This window comes from Dromiciops gliroides, chromosome 2 (assembly GCF_019393635.1).
Source record: "Dromiciops gliroides isolate mDroGli1 chromosome 2, mDroGli1.pri, whole genome shotgun sequence".
Lineage (NCBI taxonomy): Eukaryota > Metazoa > Chordata > Mammalia > Microbiotheria > Microbiotheriidae > Dromiciops > Dromiciops gliroides.
The window spans coordinates 672,054,897-672,076,919 of record NC_057862.1 but is presented as its reverse complement, the minus strand read 5'-3'; the positions used below and the strand labels follow the sequence as shown (position 1 = coordinate 672,076,919).

At 39.2% G+C, this 22,023-nt stretch overlaps 1 protein-coding gene across 4 annotated transcripts in view; it reads left to right on the top strand.

Moving 5' to 3' along the window:
• CTNNA2 (catenin alpha 2) overlaps positions 1–22,023 on the top strand; it is a 1,529,678-nt gene that overhangs the window by 1,350,670 nt on the left and 156,985 nt on the right. For all 4 annotated transcript variants that reach the window (XM_043982315.1, XM_043982316.1, XM_043982318.1 and 1 more), the window contains 2 exons: positions 15,041–15,133; positions 16,749–16,905. In XM_043982315.1, the coding sequence (XP_043838250.1) occupies positions 15,041–15,133; positions 16,749–16,905 (250 nt within the window). The remainder of the gene's footprint in view (positions 1–15,040; positions 15,134–16,748; positions 16,906–22,023) is intronic.

The window sequence follows — 22,023 nt, the reverse complement described above, 5'->3', positions numbered from 1 at the left end:
ATAATATTTATATAGTGTTCCCTAAGTACTACCCTGTGGAAGGCAGTTGTGTACATTTCCCTCCTCATCTTCATAAACCTCCCTTGACTTCAGCTTAATCCTTTAATGTACTTTTTAAATGTAAAACTGATTATGCTGTTTTCACATGGCTGAGTTTCAGAGGGAAGAAATCATTAACAAAAACAGCCTACCCAATTTCACCACACTGATTATCTGCCCATGAGGCATTGAGCTCATAAGATCTCTACCCTGGCCAAAGTATCCTTGAATGATGGGGTTGCATGGGAGAATATGGTGATGGGATTTCCCTACTGAAAATAATTAGGGCTCTCTGGACAACTAATTTCAAACTATAATCTTTTTATTAAGCACCTACTGTGTGCTAGGCAGTACTCTGACAGCTGGAGATACAAAGTGAAAAACAAAGGTCCATTTGAAGAGGCTAATGAACAAAGAAGACAAAATACTTATTATCTATTCAGAAAGTATATTATATAGGAATTTATTATTTGCTAGAGACTTCTCTCTATGTCTCTCTGTGTCTCTGCCTCTCTGTGTCTCCCCCTTTTCCTTTTCCTTCTCTCTGTCTTTGTCTACATCTCTGTCTCTGCCCTCTTTTCTTCCCCCTCGCCTCCTCTATCCCTTACAAGAAACTTTTTCTCCCAACTCCTCTTAATTGTAACACATAACTTATTGACATTTTTTTGTATATTGTCTCCCCCATTAGATTGTGAGTTCCTTATATCCCTGGCATTTAGCACAGTGCCTGGAACATAATAGGCACTTCATGAATATTAACTGACTAATATATACAAACTTATATGTATATACATAATGCACAAATACTCATATGTATCTATATATGTATATGCATGTGTGTATCTGTCTCTTTAATTTCAGAGAGCGAGGCACTAAATTGTTGGGGAGGAGGGGCATGGAGTAAGAAAGAAGTTCCTATGAGGCATGGCACCTGAACTGAGGCTTCAAGGGAAGCAGGGATTCCAAGAGACACATATAAGGCAGGATTTCATTCCAGATATAGTCACAGTAATTTGGTTTAAACTAAATATGTGAGGGAGAATAATGCAAAATTAATCTGGAAAGTTATATTGGTGCCAGATTGTGAAAAATTTCAGATTCCAGAGAAAGAGGTTTGAATTTTATGCTAGATGTCTCCCTTTCTATCTCCATCTCTGTTTCTCTCTGTTGCTGTGTGATTCTTTTTCCATCTCTCTCTCTCTCTCTCTCTCTCTCTCTCTCTCTCTCTCTCTCTCTCTCTCTCTCTCTCTTTCTCTCTCTCACACACACACACACATGCCTGCACACATGCACGCACACACTCACGCTTTGAAAGGTCACAATTTTTGGTTGATTGGTTTCACTAGTAAAAAATACAAGAGAAAAAAATGGCATAGAGAAATTAACAATGAAATAGTTGTTGCCGAAAGTTGTAGAGCTAGAGAGCATTTGAAGGACGCCTGTAAGTTGGTCCTCCTCTCCTGAGCATTAGCTAGCTAGGATAACCTCAGGCTGTGTGTGCCTGTGGACTTTTACAGGCCCAGCTGCAACCCTGGACTAGAGCAGGTCACATTCTCTCTTGAGACAGCAGATGCAAAAATCGCCCATGCAAGGCAGTGTCTGGGTACATATACTCTCTCAAAGCAGGAAGGCTGCATCATTGAAGTCATCTCTCCTATCACATCACAGCTTAGGTAGTGACTGAAAACTCTTCCTGAGCCAGCTGAATTGATTCCCTTTGAGAAGGGCACATTGTGGTGTGTTTACTGAGCTACTGGTGTCTTTACCCACAGCACCTGAAGGAGCAGGATTTTCTTGCAGAGGGCACAGAGATGGTAAATGTGTTGTCAGAGTCAAGGACAAAAGGGTACAGTTAGGACATAGATGGTGTGGCCCTGCTGCCCCACATCTCCCAGGTGATCAATTCCATGTAACAAGCCTTTTATTAACTACTTAATCTGTGCTAGGCATTGGGCAAGGCCTAGTGGAAATAGTGGGTTGGAGTGGAGAGAGATAAATAACCTTTATTCCAAAGGGGACAATATTCTTCTGAGGGAAATAAATATGTACCCATATAAGTTGATACAAAATATGAACCAAGTAAGTAAAAATAAATAGTGGGGGAGGGAGGAAAATGACAACAGGAAGAATCAATGATGTCATCTTGTAGGAGAGGGCCCTTGAAGAGTATTTCTTGGGTTAGGCTGCCTTAGTGTGTTTCAACATAATCCTGGGTGTAGGGGGAGGGAACTTGCTTGCAAATACTACCACTCATACTCATCATTGGGTTCACCATGCATGTCTAAAGTTTCTGTTATTAGTATTGCTGTGAGGGGCCCACTTCCAGGAATATTTCCACTCATTTGTGGTATCCTTTGCCTTGTGAGGAGCAACATTTTTCCATATTGTGGTTGTTCAGTTGTATCAGTCATGCCTGACTCTTTATGACCCCATTTGGGTTTTTTTTTGGCAAAACTTATGGAATGGTTTTTATTTTCCTTCTCATTTTATAGATGAGGAAACTGAGGCAAACAGGGCTACTTGACATAGCTAGTAAGTGGCTTAGGCTGGATTTGCACTCAGGAAGATGAGTCGGCCTGACTTCAGGTCCAATACTTTATCCACTGCATTACCTAGCTGCCCATTATCATATTAGTAGGGACCAATTTTTTTTTTTTCTATTAGCCCATTAGTATCCATTTGTAGGAAAGAGGATGGTACCATAAGACAGAAATGTGCAAATGGGAAGGGTCATTGATTTGGGAGAGAGGCTGCTTGATAGGGGACAAATTACAGTATCATTCTGGTGATGTGGTGTGAGATGGGGGAGAGGAAGGATGGGATAGTCATTCAGTCAGCATACATTACCTGAGTAACAGGTATATGTAGGGTCTGTCCTCTTAAATGTAAGGAATAACAACAGCAACAACAGCTTCACCACCACTACCATCTTCATCATCAACAACCACAGTAAAATATGAATAATATTGATTTTTTGCAAAGTGCTTTACTTATGCTCTCATATTTGAGGCTCACATCAGCAATGGGAGGTGTTCAGTCATTTTTCCAGTTGTGTCCAGTTCTCTGTGACCCCATTTGGGATTTTCTTGGCAAAGATACTAGAGTGGTTTTGCCTGTTACTTCTCCAGCTAATTTTATAGTTGAAGAAATAGAGTAAAAGGACTTGCCCAGGGTCACACAGCTATTAAGTGTCTGAGGCCAGATTTGAACTCAGGAAGTTGAGTCTTCCTGATTGCAGGCTCAGAACACTTTTCACTGCACCACTGATACAATCCCTATTTTAGAAATGAAATTCATAGCACCCAGAGTCAGAGGGGAACCTAAAAGACCAAGGAGGACAACTCCCTGCTTTACAGATAAGGACAATGATGTTCGCTTTAAGAGATTTGTCAGGGTCACACAGATCTAAGAAGAATTAGAACCTGGTTCTTCCTAAATCCAAATCCAGAAGACTGTTTGCCTTTCCATGTTATGAAATGTGTTTTGTTTATGAGGAATTTAGACTCTATTTGGGTTGTAGAGATAGAAAAAATGGCACATGAACTGGACTTGAAGCCAAAAAGACCCAAATTCAAATCTTGCCTTGTATATTTACTAATTGTGTGACCCTGGGTGACTTACTTAACCTTTGTTTCCATTAATTTCCTTAACTGTAAAATGAATATAATACCAGCACCTCCTTCCCAGGGTTGTTTTGAGAGAAAAATTAGATATTATTTGTAAAGTGCCTAGCACAGTTCGTGGCACATAGTAGGTATTATAGAAATGTTTATTCCCTTCATCCCCCTTCCTCTTTCTTATCTGTAAAATTGGGGAAATGATGCCTAAGGTGGGCAAATCATTTAATCTCTCAGCCTGTTTTCTCATCTCGAAAATGGGAATAAGAGCACTTATATCTCAGGGTTCTTGTGAGGATCAAATGAGATACAATATCTAAAGTGCTTTGCAAATCTAAAAATGTTACATGAGTGATGTTATTAGTATTAAACAGGAAACTAATAGCTCAAGAAAGTGAATAATTAAATGCTGACTCAATGACCCAGACAATAAGCATCATTAGAGTTCAGAGTCAGAGTGCCTTGTGGTCTATTGTCACTAGGAAAGGAGGAGGGTAGGTTTTAGTTGGGCCTTGAAGGGAGGGAAGGATTTAAAGGAACAGAAGGGGGAGTTTGAGCCCCTCTCATCTAGACATTTCAGTTATGTCTGACAAGAGTCTTGGCAGAGATACTGGACTGTCTGCCATTTTCTTCTCCAACTCATTTTCTAGATGAAGAAACTGAAGCAAATAGGGTCAAGTGACTTGCCCAGGGTCACACAATCTAGTAAGTGTCTATGGTCAGTGCTCTATCCACTGCATCACCTTAGTGCCTCTATTTAATTGATAAGCATTTACTATATCCTAGGTGCTAAGCACAAGTTGATTGGTTAAGCGGTCCCAGCCCAAACCTCATTTGTCCATTGTTTGGCTTTGATGATTCTGAATGACTGTAAGTAACAATTACTTCTGTTTTGTCCAGAAATTCTGAAGGTCTTCCCCTCCCAGATTGATTTTTTTGACTATGTAAAAGAAGCCTTTTTTGTCTCACTTCTTATCTACCCTTAATCACTGAATGAGCATTACCTCAGTCAAACTGAGACCCAGGAAAGACTTTAGATTAAAATGGCCAAGGTCTTCCACTGCATCTGGGACCATCTCAAGTCATCCTGAGCTCTCTCTTGCCAGTGGACCCGGGTGGCTCCAGAGGAGAGGGTGAGGTTGATGACTTTGCACTGCCCTGCCTCACTTAAGTCCAATTCACTTGCGAGTCACGAAATCACCTTCTGTATGTCATGGGCCTCTCCCAAACAAAGGACAAATATCACTCAATCATCAATCAAGCAGTAGGAATAAAAAGAAAGGTGACAACAGTTGGTCAGGAACATTGTATATGAAATTCATCAATCAATAAACATGTATAAATCACCTACTATGTACCACACACTGTGTTAATTTCCAGGGTTACAAAAAGCAGGAAAGGACAATCTCTGCCCTCAAAGAGTTTACAGTCTAATGGGGCAGACAACATGCAAGCAAATATATACAAAGCAAGCAAACTATACGCAGAATAAATTAGAAATAATAGAAGGAAGGCGCTGAAGTGAAGGGGGTTGAGGAAAGTTTCCTGTAGAAGGTGAAATTTTAGTTGGAACTTAAAGGAAACTGGGGAGGTCAGTAGTCAGAATGAAGGAGGGGAAGTGTTCTAGTCATGAGGAGAAATGCAATGTTTTGTATGTAGAACAGCCGGGAGACCCTTGTCATTGGATCAGTGAGTATATGTGGTGGAGTAAGGTGTAAAAACATTGGAAAAGTAAGAGGGGGATACTTAATGAAGGGCCACCAAGTTACAGGCATTTAACTAAAGAAATCATATCAATCCTGCAATCTCTTCTCCATGGCACATCTCAGAGTATCTCTACCTCACTGAGTGCTTAAACTCCATGCCTGAATCTCCCTGGCTTTACTGGGTGTATCTCTGGGGGTTTCTTGCTGGCAAGCAGCCCTCCCCACCACTTCCATTTCCAATGGTCTCCTAGCCATGTTTGACAACACATCCTCTCCCTTTTCAGAACTCATTTATGTATTGTTTTTACTCCATTAGTATCTAAGCTGCTTTGGGGAAGGCACTGCCTTGATTGTATTATTTGTATCTTATATTATTGTATCTTAAGGGGGCAGCTGGGTGACATGGTGGATAGTCTCTGGAAAGTCACTTACCTCTGCCTCAGTTTTCTCATCTATAAAATGAGCTGGAGAAAGAAATGGCAAGTACTCCACTATCTTTGCCAAGGAAAATTCAGATGGGGTCACAGAGAGTCAGACATGACTCAAAGTGACTGAACAATGTTATCTTATAATTGTCAAGATCAGTGCTTCACACATGGTAAAAGCTTACTAAACACTATTTATCCATTAAAAGCTAATCACTCATATTTCTGTAGCACTTTAAGGTTTGCAAGGTACTTTGCAAACACTTCATTTGAGCCTCAGAAATTGAGATTTAGAGAGATTGGGAAAATTGCCCCACTGTTTCTCCTATACCGAGCTAAATACTTAAACATCATCAGTAGTCGCAAGTACCCATAGATAAACCCTTCCAAGTAGTAAGCTTTTGAACAACAACAACAAAAAAAATCACAAAAGGATCTCCACATAATTAAAAGCCCATCAAATCCATTCTGTTGGTTAAAGAGCTCACAGCAGGTGGGGCTTTCTAACTTCCTTCTTTCACAACAGCATATTAATGATGAGCCAGTACTGAGATGCTGTCCTGTCATGCTTTATTGCATTATTTTAGGCCCCTGAAGTTTTTATATATGAAGGGTACAGATTTATGCTGAGTGATTCAGCAATGAAGCAGGAACATCAATTTGTTCATGGATGTGAACTGGTGATTGCCTCCATTAAAGTCACCAGGACAGACTGATCGCTTTAATTTGTGCCGAGGCAAGCAAATAGTCTTTGATAGCATGCACGTCTCTGAGAATTTGAACACTGTGGCTGTTCTGTTTTGAGGAAGGTTCTTAAGAATGAAAATAAGCATAGACTGAAAGGAGTTAGGGTGGGGAGCACCATGCTGCTAAACCAATGAGGACATGAGTTCTTAACATAGTTGTCATTATTGTGTTTCAGTCATGTCTTTGTGTTCTTTGTGACTCTATTTGGGGTTTTCTTGGCAAAGATACTGAAATGGTTTGTTGTTTCCTTTGCCAACTCATTCTGCACATGAGAAAACTGAGGCAAACAGGGTTAAGTGACTTGCCCAGGCTCACACAACTAGTGTTTGAAGGTATATTTGAACTGAGAAAGATGAATCTTCCTTACTCCAGACACCTTGTTCCACTCACTGCACCACCTAGCTGCTTCAAGTCTTAACACAGGGTATTGCTTAAATTAGGTTGGGAGTAGTCAAAGTGGTCATAGAATTGCAAAATTTCAGGGACCAGGAAATCAAGAAAATGGTGGATTAAGAGGGATATGAAGCAATTTACCAAAATTTTGGCTCCTAGGACAAAGAAAGCCTTTTCCTTGAAACCTAAAAGAAAGTGGTCAGTCAAAATATGAGGATGTCCAGCCTGTGGAAGGTGGGCTGTTTAAATGCATCGAAGAGGTACTTATCTATTAAATAGTGAAGTAACCCATATTTTTAGCTGGAAGTCCCAGTTTCTTCAACATAGGAAGAGTATGGCCTCGGTACCCTCTTATAACTGTGAGTCAACTTTCATCACAAAGCAGTTAGGATTTTGCCAGTATCACTGATCAGGAATCAGGCTAAGAAATGGGGAAAAACACAATACTTGTTGTCATTAAGCTTTTATTTCCAGTTTGGCACAAGCTGTCAAACTCCACTTGTCTAGGAGCAATTCTATGCTACTGCTTCCATGAACTCAACTTACTGAATAAGAACAAGTACTTAATCTGTTGTATTGAAAGCATAAGTATCAAAACAACTTTTATCATTGGCCTTAGCACTTGGGAGGGAATTTAGGAGCTGAAGTGGTTAGACAGTCAGCAAGCATTTATGTAGCACTTATTGTTTGCCAAGCACTGTGCTCAGAGCTCAGCATACATAGAAAAGCTAATATATGGTCTCTGCCCTCACTCTTTCTCCATCATCTATTAATATTTGTATTTATCATTGATACAGGGTTGGGAATCATTGAAGATATGCCCTCTATCAATGTGTGTGTACGTGTGTTCAGTTGTTTTTCAGTGGTGTCCAACTCTTTATGTCCTTGGGGTTTTCTTGGCAAAGATGTGGGAGTGGTTTGCCATTCATTTATTTATTCAGATTAGATGAGGAAACTGTGACAAACAGGGTTAAATGATTTACCCAGGGTCACACAGCTAGTAAATGTCTTAGGCCAGATTTGAATTCAGTCTTCGTGACTTCCAGACCTGTTGCTCTGTACACTATGGCACCACCTAACTCCTCTCAATCAGTGCTCTTCAGCAACTTCTCTGCAGCTTAGAGATATAGAGAGGACACCAAAAGATTAAGTGACTTACCTGAAGGGGGATACACAGTAGATATGTGTCAGAGGCAGGACTTGACCCCAGATTCTTCTGGCTTTGAGGCCAGCTCTTTATCTATACACCTCTCATGTATGTAAGATAGAAACAAAGTACATATGCCATTGTTTAGATGGGAGCCATTGGTGCTGGGAAGACCAAGAAGGGTCTCATGCAGGAGATAGCTTTGGAGCTGAGAGGCTGAGAGGCAGAGGCCAACACTTCTGTCCATTCCTCTGTCTTGCCCCTGCACTCTCTAATCACCATAGGACATTAGGTATAGATGAATGTTAGCCATAACCCGATGCTCGCTCTCTCTCTCTCTCTCTCTCTCTCTCTCTCTCTGTGTCTATCACACACACACACACACACACACACACACACACACACACACACACACACACACACCTTTTTTCTTGATCCTACCATTTCAAGGTTTGAGTGGTGTTTGATTGGCAACACTAAATTTCAAGAATCCCCAGTTAATAGTAAATAAGCTCATTTTATAAGAAATATCTGTAAAATATATGACGATGAAAATGCAAACATGAAAAACAACTGCTTTATGGACCCCCGAATAGTGAATCTGTTTTATTTTAATAGTATGTTCTTCTTAAAACACCAATATGCTACTGCAGCTGTAAAAATTAATGAAATGGGGCAGTGTTTTGGGGTTGGATGAATGGAAAATATGCCGGCGTTGGAAATAGAATGTACACAGGAGCATTAAAAATGTAATTTGGTTACAAGCACTTGGGAGAAAGGAAATACCTTTTTTCTGATTCACCCCATATCACTTTTTAGTTAAATGCCCCAAATGCTTTATTAGAACTGGTTTTTAATGTCTAATTAAAGCTCAACCTTCGAGGCATTTCTTTTCCTCTTTGTTTTGTTTTCTCCAATGAATCCAGACTGGTTTGCAGCATAAACAGGGCAGAGTCACTTTCTTCTGTGGTGTCCATAGGAAAAATCACTTAGGTTTTACTCCTGAATTGAGGAGATGCAGTCAAAGGCTTTCTGGTTTTGGAAACAATAGGTTGCTTTTACGCTCTACATTCCAGTCAAACAGGCCCGCTTTCTACTTCTCGTAGACAGCAAGGGTCTGAGGCTGCACCCTACCAAAGGCAGCTAACCACCCTGATCTTCATTTTTCCCTTCTGTGAAATGAGGGGATTGGATTAGATAGCTTCTGCCAGTCCTTTCTCCTCTGTGTTGAATTAGGTGATTACCAGCACATTGCTTAATGGAAAACCTACAGCTCAGATCATTCCCAAAGCTAGTAAGTGGCTGAGCCAGAAACCAAGCCCCAGTCTTCTCAGTCTACATTCCATGCTACTTTAACACTGGCGTTAGGAAAAGTGCCCCTAAAATTCAGGAGAGAGAGAGAATATAGATTGACATGTTGAGTGAAAGGCCTATAAAGGAGATAGGCCAGACACATTTTATAATTATTTTTTTTCTTTTAATGTTAATTTGGGCTGAAAACTTCCCCACAATACATGATATTTCATCTCTCTTTTGAGGAAGGGATAAATGCAAAGGTGAAAAAATAACAGTATCATTATCCTCACCTTTAAAAAGGCAATAAATCCAGCAAGGTAAGCCCATCTCCTTAACTCTTCCAAGAAATCAATCCCACCTTTGCCTTGGAATCATGCTGTGATCCAAGCAGTTTCAGGCCAATTATTAATCACACTGCTTGCCCCATGATATGATGGGGATATATATTTAGAGAGAGTGATATAATAGGAGAAAAGATGTGTAAATATGAAAATTTAGCCAGAATATATACACAATAAATTAAAGATAACACAGGGGGTCATTAGCAGCTGAAATGAGGGAAGAATGAGGAAAGGCCTTGTATAAGAGATAGCATCGGAAATTCTAAGAGGCAGAGGTAAGGAAAGAGTGCATTTGAGGCATGAGGGAAAAGCAGAGATGAGAATTCAATGTACGAAATGAGAGAAACCGAAGACCATTGGTTTATGCCATAGAGTTTGTGAAGGGGAACCCTGTATATTAAAAAATGGAAAAGTGGTTTGGAACTGGTTTGCAAAAGACATACAATGCTAAATAGAGCTAATACTCAACATTCCAGGCACAGAGGATAATTAGTACAATTTCTCAGAGCTTGGATATGGAGTAGTTTCTGTTGGCTAAAAAGCTCTTTGGGCTGCAAATAGAGAGCCTGAAGGGTGGCCATGTAAAATCAGACTAAAAAGATAGATTGTGTTCAAATTGACTAAAAATGGGGAAAGTGAAGCCCAGAATTGTTAATATATGGCTGAACCCAGGTCACCCAGATTGTATCCTATAGTTTACATTCTCTTCAGGCTGTCTTCAAAATTTCTTCTACCCTGTTTCCAGATGTCTTAGTCCTAGAAACTCACCAGCCCTAGAATCCACATACTGGTCATAACTACTGCCCCTGTGGCATCTCCATTTGCTTAGATGGTTCCTTCCAGCACTTCCATTCAAGGAAGACATCCAGCTCATTCATGTCTCGTTCCTTTCCAGGCTGCAATCCATCCTTGTCTTTCCTCTTTGTCTCTTCCCTTAAGCTTTGTTTTATGAGTTGTTGTAATGTTACATTAGAACATAAACTCCTTTGGGCAGGGACTGTCTTTCCTTCTGCCTATATCTGTCTTCCCAATGCTTAGTACAGGACATGGCCCAGAGTTAAGAACTTATTAATTACCTGTTTGTTAATTTCTTGTTGACATCCCCACAGCGTGTAAATGGATGGATGGATGGATGGATGGAAGGAAGGATCTAAGGAAGGATGGAAGGAAGGAAATAATTTATAAAGAATTTTGTGCCAATCTCTATGCTAAATTGTAAGGGATATAAATGCTAAAGCCAGATACTCTCTGCCCTCAAGTAGCATATATTTGAATAGAAAGAATTGGGGCAGCTAGGTGGCGCAGTGGATAGAGCACCGGCCCTGGAGTCAGGAGTACCTGAGTTCAGATTGGGCCTCAGACACTTAACACTTACTAGCTGTGTGACCTTAGACAAGTCACTTGACTTCCAATTGCCTCACTAAAAAAAAGAAAAAAAAGAAAAAGAAAGAATTTACTGGATGGAGTTGGTGGCCCACAAATGCTGTTTCAGAATGGGAAGTCATAGGGATGCTGAGTGAATTGATTGATATGCCCTTTCTTCATGTTCATTATGGTTGCTCAATAAACACCTGGTGATTATTTGGATGTCATCTGCACATATTTCTCCTAAAACTGGATCATGTGATTTGATATCTCAGTACCTCTAATTTGATGGCACTTATTAAAGTCCTCGAATCTGCATGTCCATCGATTGGCATTCTGATTTCCAAAATACCTCTACCATTTCTTTGCTAGGGAAATTAAGATGAATGATAGCTGAGAAATACAAACATCATGTGGAATAACACATTGTTGGGAGGATCTGAATTTAGGAGGAGGTTTCTAAAATTGCATTGAAATGATGAGTCAACTCTTAATGTTAGGCCTGGAAGGGGCTCAAAGATCATTTAGTCCCACTGGCTCCTTGGATAGATGAGGCAGTTAAGGGACAATCAGTTGGATACATTTACCATAGGCCTACTGTGCACAGGCTGATTCATTTGTCTCACTATGAAATTAAAACGAGGAATTGTTCTAACCTGGAGCTTGGGAGCTTCCTGGAAAGTTCTCTGAAAAGGAGGGAGACCCCTCACTCCCAAAGAGCTAGGACTGGATATCATGATACATGTAATCCATGTTGGGAATAACTGTGCATCCAAATGGTTCTGAGGAGAAGCAGATGGATCCCAGCAAAGTCAGAGATATGAGCTGCAGGAGGAAACAGATGAACAATGTAAGAGGGAAACTAGGAGATGCAAAGGTTGGGGTTGGGGGTGGGGGGTGAATTATTCCATGACTAATTTCTACCTGCCAGGCCTGCCTTTGTAGATAGTGAACAGTGTATATAATATTTTAAAACTTCTTGAGGGAGTGAAAAAAAAAAGCCCGGCACATTTTATGTAAATTCTGTTTATAGGGATAAACAGCATTAAGGTTTGGAGACAAGCAGACCAATATTCAATTGTATAAATCATCAATCGTGAAATGCCTAAGACCTGGAATCAAGGCCTAGCTTTGGTTTTCCCTAACAGTGTGACCCTTAACCTTCCGTAGCTTCCCTCTTTTCATCTATAACTTGGAGATAATTAGATTTGCATAAATTACTTTGGGCCTTTGGGCCTCTATTTCCTCATCTTGAAAATCAGATTGGATTGTATGACCTCAAAGGCCCTGTCCAGCTCTAATTGTGTTCTCTGATCGATTGTCTACCTGTTGTTATGAGGGAAATATTTTATAAACCTTAATGTGTGATGGAAATGTGAAAAAGCACTATTATTGTTATTTGTAACTTATAATAACATTATACATATGGTATTTATAATAAGCTAATATAAAACATATAATAAAATTATGATGGTGATAGTTATGGAGAAGTACTTTGTTGGGATTTAAGTATTTGTGAGCAAGTCCAATATAATTCACCAAGTAAAATGAAAGTTTTATATTTCTTTAATTTTTTTATTAGCCCTTTTATTAATTTTTTAAAATTTAACTTTCTGGGGCAGTTAGGTGGCACAGTGGATAAAGTACCGACTCTGGATTCAGGAGGACCTGAGTTCAAATCTGGCCTCAGACTCTTGACACTAGCTGTGTAACCTTGGGCAAGTCACTTAACCCTCATTGCTTCATCCCCCCCTCCCAAAAAAAATCTGTATTTCTTGATGTTCTACCTCATCTTATCCCATTAAACTTTACCCTATAAGAAAGAAAAAAATTGGTGTTCACAATCAAATGACCTAATTTGAATATCCCTGTCCCACTTGAATGTTGAACTCTGCCTCTGGAAACCTAGGATCTTATAGGTGAGGCTTTCCTTGCCTGAAACCTGGCCTCTGTATCAATTTCTAACCATTTTCAAACCATAGTCACTTCTACTGCCCAGGCATGGGCTGGAATGAGCTATTGTTGACTCATAAGAGCTGATTGTTAACTTTTCAAAGTGAACATTTTCACTTTGGAAATGGAATAGGAAAACACTACAAATCGGGACGATAGTTATTCTTTTATTGATTGGCTAGATTTAAGTGATGGGAAAATGTTAACAATGCTAAAGTCATGCATAAATCCCTCCCCCTTTCCCCCCAAGAAAAAAGCTGGTTGTTAAGTATTTGATGGCCTAGCTTGGCCTCATATGCCCTGAGAACCCTTTTGGATCCAGGTTGTTTTATCTCTGTAGAATATAAACTCCTTGAGAAGAGGGACTGTCTTGATTGCTTATATTTGAAATCCCAATACTTAGCACAGTGTGAGAAACATAATAAGTACTTAATAAATACTATATTATTCATTAAATCATTTATCTGGCACTGTGTACAGTTTTGTATAATCATAGACCCCCCACCTTTTTAAGGAAATGAGGAATTTATGCAGGTTTTATCTTTCATCAGATCATTTATATATACTATGAGGGCTGCTACCCTCCCTAGACCTGTACAGTAAGACATACTTTGTAACCAACTTTGTGACCTTTAATAAATCTTTTCATATTATTAGGCCTCAGTTTCCTTATCTCTTAAATGAGACTAGTAGTTATTGCTCCAATTATATCCTTAGATTACAAGAATCAGGTAAAATAATTCTAATAAAGTAATTTGAAGTTAAAAATCTTTTATGGGTGTAAAGTATTAAGGGATACTTTTTAGATAGCATCATTCCATGGACTGGATGATATCCTTTTTGGGCATGTTAATATATGCTTCCAATCTGACAGGTCTTATGTATTCTACATTTTGTGGTACCAGATGCTCATTTAAGGCCCTTCTGGATCTAGGATTCTATTATAATATTAATGCTTAGTGTTTATATTGAGCTTTGTAAAGCACATCATAAATATCATCTCATTTGATGCCCATAAGAGCCCTTTTATCCCCATTTTAAAGGTCAGGAAAATGAGGTTAAGTGACTTTCCTAGAACCACAGAGCTAGTGTATCTAATGACAATTTTGAACTCAGGTCTTTCTGCATCCAGGCCCAGTGTTCTATTCATTCTGTCTCTGTAGGGTTGGCCATGAAATATGAGGAAAATTTGGGAAAAAAGGAAGACTCTAGAATGGAAGTAGAGGAGGAGAGCTATTTTAGCTATGATTGGAGGGCTGTTACGTAGATAACAGATTTGACATATGCATCTCAATTCCAGAGGGCAGAAATAAGACAAGTGGGTGGCAGTTACAAGGAGGCATATTAAGCCTCGACATACAGAAATGTTTCTTAACAATGAGATCTTTCCAAAAGTGGAATGGGTTGTGGCTATCTCAGGAATAAATGCTTATCCCCTCCCTGAAATTCATTAAGCCCACCTTTCCCAGGAAGTCCTCTCAGTTTCCCTTCCATGGACTCTGCATACATCTTATACATACCTTTTGTCTATGTGTTGTCCCTCTTGTTAGTATGTAAGCTCTTTGAGGACAGGGATTGTTGTTTGTTTGTTTCATTCTTTTTGTTGCCAGTGCTTAGCAAAGTACTTGCCAAATGGTATACTCTTGGGACAGGATGGCTGACTGACTATCTGATTCAAGCAAAGTCTCTGTGATCAACTAACAGATATATTTTAGAGAGGATTCTTTTTCCAGTTCCCACTTGGACTAGATGGCCCCTGAAGTCCTTTTCTGTCTTTCAGAAGATATTCAGTATCAAATGGACTCAATTACCTTTTTATCTCCAACATATATATATATATATATATATATATATATATATATATATATATATATATGTATATATATGTATATATATATAGTGTGTATGTATATGTATATGTGTGTATATGTGAGTATGTATGTATGTATGTATGTATGTATGTATTTTATATGTGTGTATATATATTTTTTTCCATTTCTCCAAAATCCAGGTTGCCAATTTGGCCTGCTCTATTTCCAACAATGAAGAAGGGGTGAAGTTAGTTCGGATGGCAGCAACCCAGATTGATAGTCTTTGTCCCCAGGTGAGTCTGATTACCCTTGGCTCAGGACCCTTTGGTGCTAGAATATTCCTTTCATAGTGTGGTCCCATTTTGTCTTCTCTAACCCCATCTCCTACTATGCCCCCCAAAACCTTTTCACTTTTCCCTCTGCAGACCACATTTTCACTGATTCCTCCAAACCTCCTTTAACCCACTTATACCTTGCTCAGTCTCTCCTTCATGCCTTTGCCCATGCTGTTCATTGACCTTTCTCTTCCTCCCTTATCTATGAAAATCTCAGCTCTTTTTAAAGATCCAGTGTGAACAATTTGCTAGCCAGCCCAAACCATTGAGAGCTCCCTTAAAGTGATGTTCTCTACACTCCAATATGTATTACTGCCTGTATCAGTTCCTGACACTTACTCATTCGTGAACTGGGATTATGAAATCACAGATCTGGAACTAAAGGGTACCTCAGAGACCATGTTGTTCAATTCCCTCATTTTACACATGAGGAAAATGAGTCTCAGGAGGTCAAATGACTTTTCCATGGCCATGCAAGGAATAAGGATCATAAAATCCTAAATTTATAGTTGGAAGAGCCCTCCCAGACCACTGAATAAATTCCCTTCACTTTTCAGGTGAGATATTTGATGCTATGGGTGGCTCTCTGAATTGCTCAGTGTTACATAGCTAATAAATTCCCAGAATGGATTTGAACCCAAGTCCTCTGTCTACAAAGCCAATCTTCTTACTGTCCCAGTGGTGTTTGGCTTTTCTCACCAACTATGATTCTAAACTCCCAATAGATAGGTAAAAAGGCCTAGATTCCCATGGACTTTTCATAGTAACTATAATAGTACAGTGATCATTGTAGGTATTCAACAGAGACTCGTTGAATTCCTGTATCATTTCAATGAGAACCTTAAATTAGAGACAAAACAATAAAATTTCTACATTAAGCTCATCCATGCTCAAGTCCTTTAGGTTGACAGTTGCTTGTTTCCAGCATTGAGGATAAGAGGCAGGCTAAGACCCATGTATACATACCCTAGGCAAGGTTTGGAAATTAAACCCTACTCTCCCACCATGTGTTATTGTTGACTGATAGCCTTTAAATCTTCACTGTCATGTATGTGACTCATTGGTGGGATCTTGAAATAAATGTCTGTGTGCTATGAAATGTAAGGTTTTTCCCCATTGTTATATTAAAAGTAGTATAAAATCAATTCAAGGTTTTATAAATTTCATACTGAATATTGTGGCCAAGGCTTCTACCCACTATACTCACCCCAAGTTGTGGTTCTGCTATGAGTTCATTCCAGGTGGCAGTGAAAGAGTATCTACTTTCACATGGGCACTCCTGTAGAGAATGAACTTAAGTAGAGACTTGGCCTTTAAGATGAGAATGTCTGCATTGAAGTCCCATATATGCCATACTGGTTATATGACTCTGGGCAAGTCACTCAACATCTCAACTCTCTGTGACTATAATTTGCAGAGAAGGTGACAACCTGCATTGGAAGAGGGAGTTTCCTCATCTAATTGTTACTTATGTCAGTAACATCACAGGTTCTGTTCCTGTCCTGTCGTCGGTTGTTTATTATAATGAAAATAATTTTTGGTATTCTATAACATTACTTTCTGAAAAAAATAGGTCATCAATGCTGCCCTTACACTAGCTGCCAGACCTCAGAGCAAAGTTGCTCAAGATAACATGGATGTCTTCAAAGATCAGTGGGAGAAGCAAGTTCGAGTCCTGACAGAGGCTGTGGATGACATCACATCAGTGGATGATTTCCTGTCTGTCTCAGGTAATTGAACAAATACATCATTTCAGAAAGGTGAAAGATACTTTAGCGTCATGAAAAGGATCTGGACTTAAAATTTTTAAAAAAGGGTTTTCTAGATGTAAGTGATTCAACTCTAAGAAGTCCCTTGGACCCACCAAGCATTTTACCCTTTTGGGAGGTGGCTCCTGTAAGGTCAGGAAAGAAACAGGCAAGAAACAAGTCCGAACCTCCTATTGGATGCTGTGATACACTTGAAGAGATTCTCAATGGAGGATTAGGAATCTCATGACAGCAAATATGGCTAGAGTGATGCCCTGGCAATCAGGAAGATTTGAGTTCAATTTCTGCCTCAGACACTAGCTTTATTACCCTAGGCAGGTCAATTAACCTCTCTCAACCTCAATTTTTTTCATCTCTAGCATAAAGATAACACTGAATTCACAAGGTTTTTGTGAGGCCCAAATGAGATAATATATGGAAAGCTCTGTGCAAACCTTAAAGTGTTATATCAATATTAGCTTCTCTTCCTGCTGCTCCTTCTACTACTATCTATTACTCCTGCCACTCTTCCTACTGCTGTTGCTGCTGCTCCTTCTACCCTTCTTCTTTTTCTCCTCCTCCTCTTTCTCCTCCTCCTCCTCTAATGCATTGTAGATTTTTAATGGAGTATTGGTCTTGTATATTTTTTTAATGAGTTCAATCATTTATGTGTTATATTTTCCCATTAGAATTTAAGCTCCTTGAAGTCAAAAGCCATTTTCCTTAGTTTTATTTGTATCTTCAGAGTTTAGTACAATGCCTGGAAAATAATAAATGACTAATAAATACCTTCATCTGATTGCCTCTCTCTCTGTGTGTCTCTCTTTCTCTGTCTCTGTCTCTGTCTCTCTCTCTGTATGTGTGTGTTTCTCTCTGTCTCTGTGTCTTTCTCTGTATCTGTGTGTGTGTGTCTATCTGGTCATCAAACCTAAAGGAGAGCATAAGCATGGATAATATAAGACTGGCTAGTTAAAATGTAGTTCTATCTGTCTTTGGCATTTATTTCAAAATCTATTCCCAAAATGTTTGACAACATGAGGCAATAGAGAACTAACAGGATCACAGAAGATCTGGGTTCATGGCTGGTGCTATCATTTAATATTCTATGGAATTATTCCAGGTCTCCGTGTGCTCATCTGTATAAGCAGGTTGGACAATGTAATCTTTAAGTACTCTTCTGTTTCTAATACTCTTGAAGCCTCTGAACCACTGAACTCTACACAAAATGGGCTCATTTGGAGAAAGAGGTCTATCTAGAAGTGAGTGGACAAATCTGTTTGCTGAGATGTGTTAAGGGTCAGTTAAATTCAAAGGGACCAAGAACACTGAGATGATTTTATTTGCAGAGCGAATCTATCATAAACTCTAGAATCGAAACCAGAAGGTAATTAGGACCCACTCTGGACAAGAGAACTTGACCACTGAAGAACATTAGGGACGCACCAAAGGCTTTCTATTTACATTTGGAGAGCTTAGTCTACACCTACTTGAATGAAGTCATTGAATGGTAGTGCTATTTCAGTTTCTTTGGGTAAACCCAGTGTCTTAAATATAGTAGATGCTTATTTTTTTGAATTATATACTAATGATTTTGAATAGCCCTGAATTCTCTGTTTGAGGTTGGTAGATGTTTGAATGAAAAAAGGACAGCATTCAGAGTTAGGATAACCATAGTTTGAATCTGTCCTCAGACATTTACTAGCTGTGTAATCCTAGGCAATCCTGTATAATTCTGATTTAACATCTCGGAGCCTTAGTTTCCTAATCTGTAAAATGGCAGGCTAAACTCTATGGCCTCTAACCTCTCTAATAATTTTAAATCTATGATACTGTGAATTGTTTGTCTCTCTGATCCTTCATTTTCTCATTAATATTTGTGTTCTTCCAGAGAGTAAAGCAGAGGAAAACTGAATTTCTCTTAGTGTTCTATAGGTACAACATATCCTGGGGTTCAAAGCTGTGAGAAATGGACATGTTGTCCATACCAAGTTTGAATACAGGTATCTTCTCTGACTATAGGATCAGAGGTTTAGATCTGGCCTTTAAAAGCTCGCCACTCCAATACTCAATTAGTACAATTAAGAAAGAAGTAGCCAGGGGGCAGCTAGGTGGCACAATGGATAAAACACTGGCCCTGGATTCAGGAGGACCTGAGTTCAAATCCAGCTTCAGACATTTGACACTTACTAGCTGTGTGATCCAGGGCAAGTCATTTAACCCTCATTGCCCCACAAAACAAAACAAACAAACGAAAAGAAAGAGGTATCCAGGCAGCTAGGTAGTATAGAGAATAAGATGAGAGGCCTAGAGATTTGAAAACCTGAATTTAAATCCTGCCATAGGAACTTCTTATCTGTATATCACTAAGCAGGTCATTTAACCACTATCTACCTCAGTTTCCTCAACTATAAAATGAAGAAGATAATAGTACCTACCTCCCTGCCTTGTTGTGAGGATCAAATGAGATGTTATTTAAAGCACTTTGCAAACCTTGAAATACTAAAATACATTTTATTAGATATTATTGATATTGTGGTTGTTTTTTATCATGGAATTGTGGCACAGAAAGTGTAAGTGGATTTCCTATGTTGATGCACTTCTGATTAGGGGGCAGTGACTAGTTTCAAACTCATATATTATGACCCTAAATCCATCCATCTTTTCTAATTTATTCCTGAGTTATTATAAATTCCTTTTGGGGGGGAGGGTTACTTTGATGGGAGGGGGGCTCTTTTTTATACCCTGATCTTGGATCAGTCTCTTGCCTGGGCTTTGCTTTCCCCAGCTCTCTTTGGCAAATTAGTCCCTTAGCCTTTTAACTTTGAGGGAGGTCTATCTGCTCAGCTCACTTCCAAATGGAGTCATCTATCAACATATGGACCAGTTTCTGCACAGAATTGTAGCATGGGGAGAAATTGATCAGGCTGAAATGTTTGTTTGATTCATTTCCCCATGGTCTCATAACCCCATGGCCAGGATTTGGGGTGTGGACCTGGAAGGGCCAGCCTTATCATTTCTGTAAAATTAAACTCAGCCTCAGTAAATGAGACTCACATTTCCTGGACTGAATCTCCCACAGTTGTCTAGACACTTCCTCTGTTGAAGAAACACTGGCACATCCACAGACATCCACCCATTCACTCCCCACTGAGCCTGGTCCCAACCCTCTTCTGGCTCAGCCCCACCACTGGCATACAGCAAGCTAGGCGGGTGGTTGAGTATAGAAGGACTACATCTCTACTGCCAATTGTCCATAAGGATCATTGGACTCAAACAGTGAACTAATGTGGAAATGGTTCCTTAGAGGGAGATGGGGGAATTGGTGATTTTTCCCAATCAAAGTCATTCCTAGGGAAATGCACAGTAATGTGTGTTAGTTTAGTTTAGTCTTGTTTTTGTTTTTGTTTTTTTTTGTAATCCATGGTGGCTCCTTTTAGTGTCAATGAAAAATACCAATTGAAAGTTTCTATGATGTCATTGTGCCATGACGAGGAATTAGGAACATCCACATAGAAGCATCCACATTTAACTTTAATTACTTCCTATTCCTCATTTTACCAATTGAAGCTCCCAATCATTAAACACCCCTTTCATTTTGTAATATAGTGGAAAGAGCACTGATTCTAGATATTCACCCTTCCTTCTTGTGACTCAGGACAGATCACTTCCCTGGGCTTCAATTTCCTACTATATAAAAAGAAAGATTTTGATTAAATAATCTCTGACATCCCTTGCCCCTCTAAATTTATAAGTAGTCCACTTTTACCACCCTGGGCCTCTTCCATATTATATTACCATTGGTTCTTGCTCTTAATTAGATATCAAAATAAATATTTTATCGAATGACAGCAAGTGTTTACAAAGTGCTTTAAGTCATTTGATTCTCATGGAAATACTTTGTGGTAAGTTGTATATTATCCTCATTTTTCAGATGGGTAAATTGATGCTGAGAGACTTGGGGTAATTTATCCCAAGTCAGACAAATAGTCATTATCTGAGGCAGGATTCGAACTTGTCTTCCTGAATCTGTGTCCAGCAATTCATTCACCATTCCACTTAGCTGCTTCATAAGCTTCATGGGACTACTAGTCTCGTATTCTTGAACTAATATTCTTGTTGAACTACTAGCAAATGAATTGTAGCAATGGTTGTCTCCAACCTACAAGAGGCAGAAAGGTTTTTTAAGGTCTTGGACAGCAATTCTATGCCTTGTTCTGTTCAGCACCACAGACAGCTCTTGCTATCTTTCTGATTCTGGCAGTTATGAAGACTTTGCTTTCTGTTTTCCCCAGTAAAAGTATTTTAGAATTTAAAACTTTCACAGCCCACAGTTTTCTTTTTAAAAAATTCAGAATCACTTCTTGAAAAGAATAAAGCTGAAGAGGTCTTATCTTGGCCCTTTCATATCATACAAAGCTATTCTTGATTTTCTCCCCTTTCCTCGTTTCCCCAAATTTTCCCTCCTTGCCACAGTTCTCACTCTGGTTTCCAGTCTACATAATATTATTAACAGCAACAATGAAATGCTTTGGCTGAAGCTGATAACACTCTACAATTCAACTCCCATGGTACAACTGCCCTGGCATGCCAGGACAGGAAGACACACATGAGCTGTCAGGAAATCAGCCTCTGCCAGATCTGCTGGAGCATCCATGCAGGTGTCACAATCCAAAGATGAAAGCCCCTTGGACAGGCTGTGCTTGATAATAGTAACTGATCCTACTGTATTCTGCTAGCAGCCCATGAACATTGTCCAGCTATTATAGGTCTCCTACTTCTGAGCCCCTCCCTATAACTTACTCCCACTCCTACCAAAACATGTGATTAATAGATCAGGAAAATTTGAATCTATGGCTTAACCTATAAGACATTTTGGAGTGTCATTGTTGTGCATAATTGCATTGTATGTCTGTGCATACATGCACATGTGTATGTGTATACAGAGAGAGAGACAGAGAGAGAAATAAATATAAATATATATATTGTGTATGTGTGTGTGTTTCTTCTTGGGGAAATTTTTACTCTAGAGAAAAAATCTGTTTAAAAAGCACTAGGATATTAAAAAACAAATTAATTAATTAATTAATTGAAATTTAAATT